At 50.2% G+C, this 4,980-nt stretch overlaps 1 protein-coding gene across 1 annotated transcript in view; it reads left to right on the top strand.

The window, feature by feature from the left end:
* Nucleotides 1-3,225: 3,225 nt before the first annotated feature.
* Nucleotides 3,226-4,980, top strand: part of cabp5b (calcium binding protein 5b) — a 16,020-nt gene continuing 14,265 nt past the window's right edge. The window contains exon 1 of the mRNA XM_042082281.1: nucleotides 3,226-4,035. Coding sequence (XP_041938215.1) covers nucleotides 3,988-4,035 — 48 coding nt within the window. The 5' untranslated portion in view covers nucleotides 3,226-3,987. The remainder of the gene's footprint in view (nucleotides 4,036-4,980) is intronic.

Raw genomic sequence — 4,980 nt, forward strand, 5'->3', positions numbered from 1 at the left:
CCTATGATGTGAGGGCTAAACACAATCGTGAATGCTACCTTAGCTTGTTGTCAGAAGCATTTTCTTTCCAAATGGTGGTTGTGGGGTAAGATGAGCCACCAGGGCTGGGCTAAGTTGAGCCAGCTAACTCGTACAGGTATTGCATCTGTGAGTTTGCCTTTATTTTGTGACCTCCTTATTTTTGGTTCCAATTCAAAGGCAAACAGGCGAGAAAAATGTAATAGGCCTAAACATGTCTTGGCAAATCTTCAGTTCAATCCATTGGGCAAATTCAGTTACATGTTGGTGTTTGTTACAGTTTGTATTTGTAAATGAAATGATTGTTTTGACATAAAAATGTTTTACATGAAAAATTTGTGTTGGCTCAACTTACCCCACACATAAGCTTATCTTACCCCACACTGTTTTGGTGTGAAGATTACAAAACAAAACCTCTTTGAAAAGTCAGAATGATGAATAATGTAAAAAATGGCTCATCTTACCCCACTCTCCCCTACTGGCTACATTAGCCCCTGTTAGCATCTGTGCATCATACATACCTACCATACATACCAACCCACATCCACAGAGACAGTTGCTGGCTACATTAGCCCCTGTTAGCATCTGTGCATCATACATACCTACCATACATACCAACCCACATCCACAGAGACAGTTGCTGGCTACATTAGCCCCTGTTAGCATCTGTGCATCATACATACCTACCATACATACCAACCCACATCCACAGAGACAGTTGCTGGCTACATTAGCCCCTGTTAGCATCTGTGCATCATACATACCTACCATACATACCAACCCACATCCACAGAGACAGTTACTGGCTACATTAGCCCCTGTGCATGTTACTGGCTACATTACCCCCTGTGCATCATATCAACCCACATTCACAGAGACTATCTATCTATCCATCTATCTATCTATCTATCTATCTATCTATCAAATTCTTAAGTCTGTGTGGGTATGTATGCATGTGTGCATGTTTGTTTGAGTGTGTGTGTGTGTATGTGCATACATGTATTAGTGTGTGTTGGAATGTCAGATCCCTGGATTAAAAGTCTTCTGAAAATACACAGATTACAGATCAAATATACTGGGGATTTATGTAATGCATGGACAGACTTTGTGTGTGTGTGAGTGTGTGTGTGTGTGTCTTCAGTCTGTTATCACAGACATACACAGTCCCATCCACATACACTCTCCTTACCCCCCCCCCCCCCCCCCCCCACACACACACACACTTCCTCTACCTCAGACATACACACACTTTCCCTATGTCACAAACACACAGACACACACTTTCCCTATGTCACAAACACACAGACACACACTTTCCCTATGTCACAAACACACAGACACACACTTTCCCTATGTCACAAACACACTTATAGAGAAATACTTTCCTTACGTCCCTCTCTCTAAAGGAATAGTAAACACATCCCTCTCTCTTTCCACCCCTCCTCTCCTCTCCCTCTCTCTCTCTTTCCACCCCTCCTCCTCTCCCTCTCTCTTCCCTCTCTCCTCCTTCCCTCCTCTCCCTCTCTCTTTCCACCCCTCCTCCTCTCCCTCTCTCTTTCCACCCCTCCTCCTCTCCCTCTCTCTTCCCTCTCTCCTCCTTCCCTCCTCTCCCTCTCTCTTTCCACCCCTCCTCCTCTCCCTCTCTCTTCCCTCTCTCCTCCTTCCCTCCTCTCCCTCTCTCTTTCCACCCCTCCTCCTCTCCCTCTCTCTTCCCTCTCTCCTCCTTCCCTCCTCTCCCTCTCTCTTTCCACCCCTCCTCCTCTCCCTCTCTCCTCCTTCCCTCCTCCTCTCCTCTCCCTCTCTCTAAAGGAATAGTAAACACATCCCTCTCTCTTCCCTCTCTCCTCCTTCCCTCCCTTGTTTCTCTCTCTCCCTATCTTTCTCTCCACCCCTCCTCTCCCTCTCTCTCTCTCCTCCTCCTCTCCCTCTCTCTCTCTCCACCCCTCCTCTCCCCTCTCTCCTCCTTCCCCCCCCCTCTCCTCTCCCTCTCTTTCTCTCCACCCCTCCTCTCCCCTCTCTCCTCCTTCCCCCCCCTCTCCTCTCCCTCTCTCTCTCTCCACCCCTCCTCTCCCCTCTCTCTCTCTCTCCTCCTCCTCTCCCTCTCTCTCTCTCCACCCCTCCTCCTCTCCACCCCTCCTCTCCCTCTCTCTCTCTCCACCCCTCCTCCTCTCCACCCCTCCTCTCCCTCTCTCTCTCTCCACCCCTCCTCCTCTCCTCTCTCTCTCTCTCCTCCTCCTCTCCCTCTCTCTCTCCTCCTCCTCTCCCTCTCTCTCTCCACCCCTCCTCCTCTCCTCTCTCTCTCTCTCCTCCTCCTCTCCCTCTCTCTCTCTCCTCCTCCTCTCTCTCTCTCTCCTCCTCCTTTCCCTCTCTCTCTCTCCACCCCTCCTCCTCTCTTCCTCTGGTCTAATCCTCGTGGTCAGTGCTCTGAAGGCTCAGTTGCACAGCAGAGGGTTAAGCAGAGTGGACCGAAGGACAGAGAGAGAGAGAATAGAGGGAAAGAAAGAAGAGAGAAGTGACAGACAGAAGAGAGAGAGAGAGAAGAGAGAAAGAAAGAGAGAAGAGAGTGAGCAGAGAGTGAGAGAGAAGAGAGGGAGAGAGAAGAGAGTGAGAGCAGAGAGAGAGAAGAGAGTGAGAGAAGAGAGTGAGAGCAGAGAGAGAGAAGAGAGGGAGAGAGAGAAGAGAGAAAGAAGAGAGGGAGAGAGAAGAGAGGGAGAAGAGAGAAGAGAGTGAGAGAAGAGAGTGAGAGCAGAGAGAGAGAAGAGAGAAAGAAGAGAGGGAGAGAGAGAAGAGAGGGAGAAGAGAGAGAAGCGTCATCATTCCCAGCAGCAGCAGTGATCAGGTTTGTTCTTCTGACTGAAATTATTTTTCAATACTTACACACTCATACCAACACATACCGATACATGCTCTCTCACACACACACACACACACACTCATACCAACACACACCGATACATGCTCTCTCACACACACACACACACACACACACACACTCATACCAACACACACCGATACATGCTCTCACACACACACACACTCATCGCAACACACACCAATACATGCGCTCACACACACACACACTCATACCAACACACACCCATACATGCTCTCACACATACACACACACACTCATACCAACACACACTGATACATGCTCTCACGCACACAGACACACATTCATGTCGTGTGTGCGCTGTTCTGTCAGTGGAAGGAGCTGTGCAGACGTTATTCCACCAGGAGAGGGCGCTCAGGAGCACAGACGTTATTCCACCAGGAGAGGAGCACAGACGTTATTCCACCAGGAGAGGGCGCTCAGGAGCACAGACGTTATTCCACCAGGAGAGGAGCACAGACGTTATTCCACCAGGAGAGGGCGCTCAGGAGCACAGACATTATTCCACCAGGAGAGGGCGCTCAGGAGCACAAACGTTATTCCACCAGAAGAGGAGCACAGACGTTATTCCACCAGGAGAGGGCGCTCAGGAGCACAGACGTTATTCCACCAGGAGAGGAGCACAGACGTTATTCCACCAGGAGAGGGCGCTCAGGAGCACAGACGTTATTCCACCAGGAGAGGAGCACAGACGTTATTCCACCAGGAGAGGGCGCTCAGGAGCACAGACATTATTCCACCAGGAGAGGGCGCTCAGGAGCACAAACGTTATTCCACCAGAAGAGGAGCACAGACGTTATTCCACCAGGAGAGGGCGCTCAGGAGCACAGACGTTATTCCACCAGGAGAGGAGCACAGACGTTATTCCACCAGGAGAGGGCGCTCAGGAGCACAGACGTTATTCCACCAGGAGAGGAGCACAGACGTTATTCCACCAGGAGAGGGCGCTCAGGAGCACAGACGTTATTCCACCAGGAGAGGGCGCTCAGGAGCACAGACATTATTCCACCAGGAGAGGGCGCTCAGGAGCACAGACGTTATTCCACCAGGAGAGGGCACTCAGGAGCACCAGCACCATGAGTCAGGGCCACGCCTGCATCTTCCTCAAAGGAGCCAAAAACACTGTGAGTTCCAAAGAGACGTGCTTTCTGTATGTGTGTGTGTGTGTTAGGATCATACTTTCAGTGTGTGTGTGTTAGGATCATACTTTCAGTGCGTGTGTGTTAGGATCATACTGTCTGTGTGTATGTGTGTGTGTTAGGATCATACTTTCAGTGCGTGTGTGTTAGGATCATACTTTCAGTGCGTGTGTGTTAGGATCGTGCTGTCTGTGTGTGTGTGTGTGTGTTAGGATCATACTTTCAGTGCGTGTGTGTTAGGATCGTGCTGTCTGTGTGTGTGTGTTAGGGTGACCTTGGATCGTGCTTTCTGTGTGTGTGTGTGTTAGGGTGACGTTGGATCGTGCTTTCTGTGTGTGTGTGTTAGGGTGAACGTGGATCGTGCTTTCTGTGTGTGTGTGTGTGTTAGGGTGACCTTGGATCGTGCTTTCTGTGTGTGTGTGTGTTAGGGTGACCTTGGATCGTGCTTTCTGTGTGTGTGTGTGTTAGGGTGACCTTGGATCGTGCTTTCTGTGTGTGTGTGTGTGTTAGGGTGACCTTGGATCGTGCTTTCTGTGTGAGTGTGTGTGTTAGGGTGACCTTGGATCGTGCTTTCTGTGCTAGCTTAGCTGTGCTTGTGGAATGTTGGTAAACCTCAGTCCCCGACACCTCAAGAGTGCTGCTGGCATGCGAGCCAGTAGCCTGTGCTATTGGCTCAACCGTCAGCAAGCTCGCCTCCCGATCCGAGGTGCTGCTATTCGCGGGTTCGAGTCCGGGCGTGTGCAGGGCTGAATCGCGGTTCAACACAACGCAGGTTACACATGCTGCCATACCTGTGTATCTGTGTAGTTAGCCGTTCTGAGGTATGTGGCGGACTCATTCTGCAATACTTAAACACAATTTCACAGCTCTTCTTCACACAAACTCTATTGAACTGAAGACGCAAATTAGCATGCTAGCAAGCATTTACCA

Source organism: Alosa sapidissima, chromosome 24 (assembly GCF_018492685.1).
Source record: "Alosa sapidissima isolate fAloSap1 chromosome 24, fAloSap1.pri, whole genome shotgun sequence".
NCBI lineage: Eukaryota > Metazoa > Chordata > Actinopteri > Clupeiformes > Clupeidae > Alosa > Alosa sapidissima.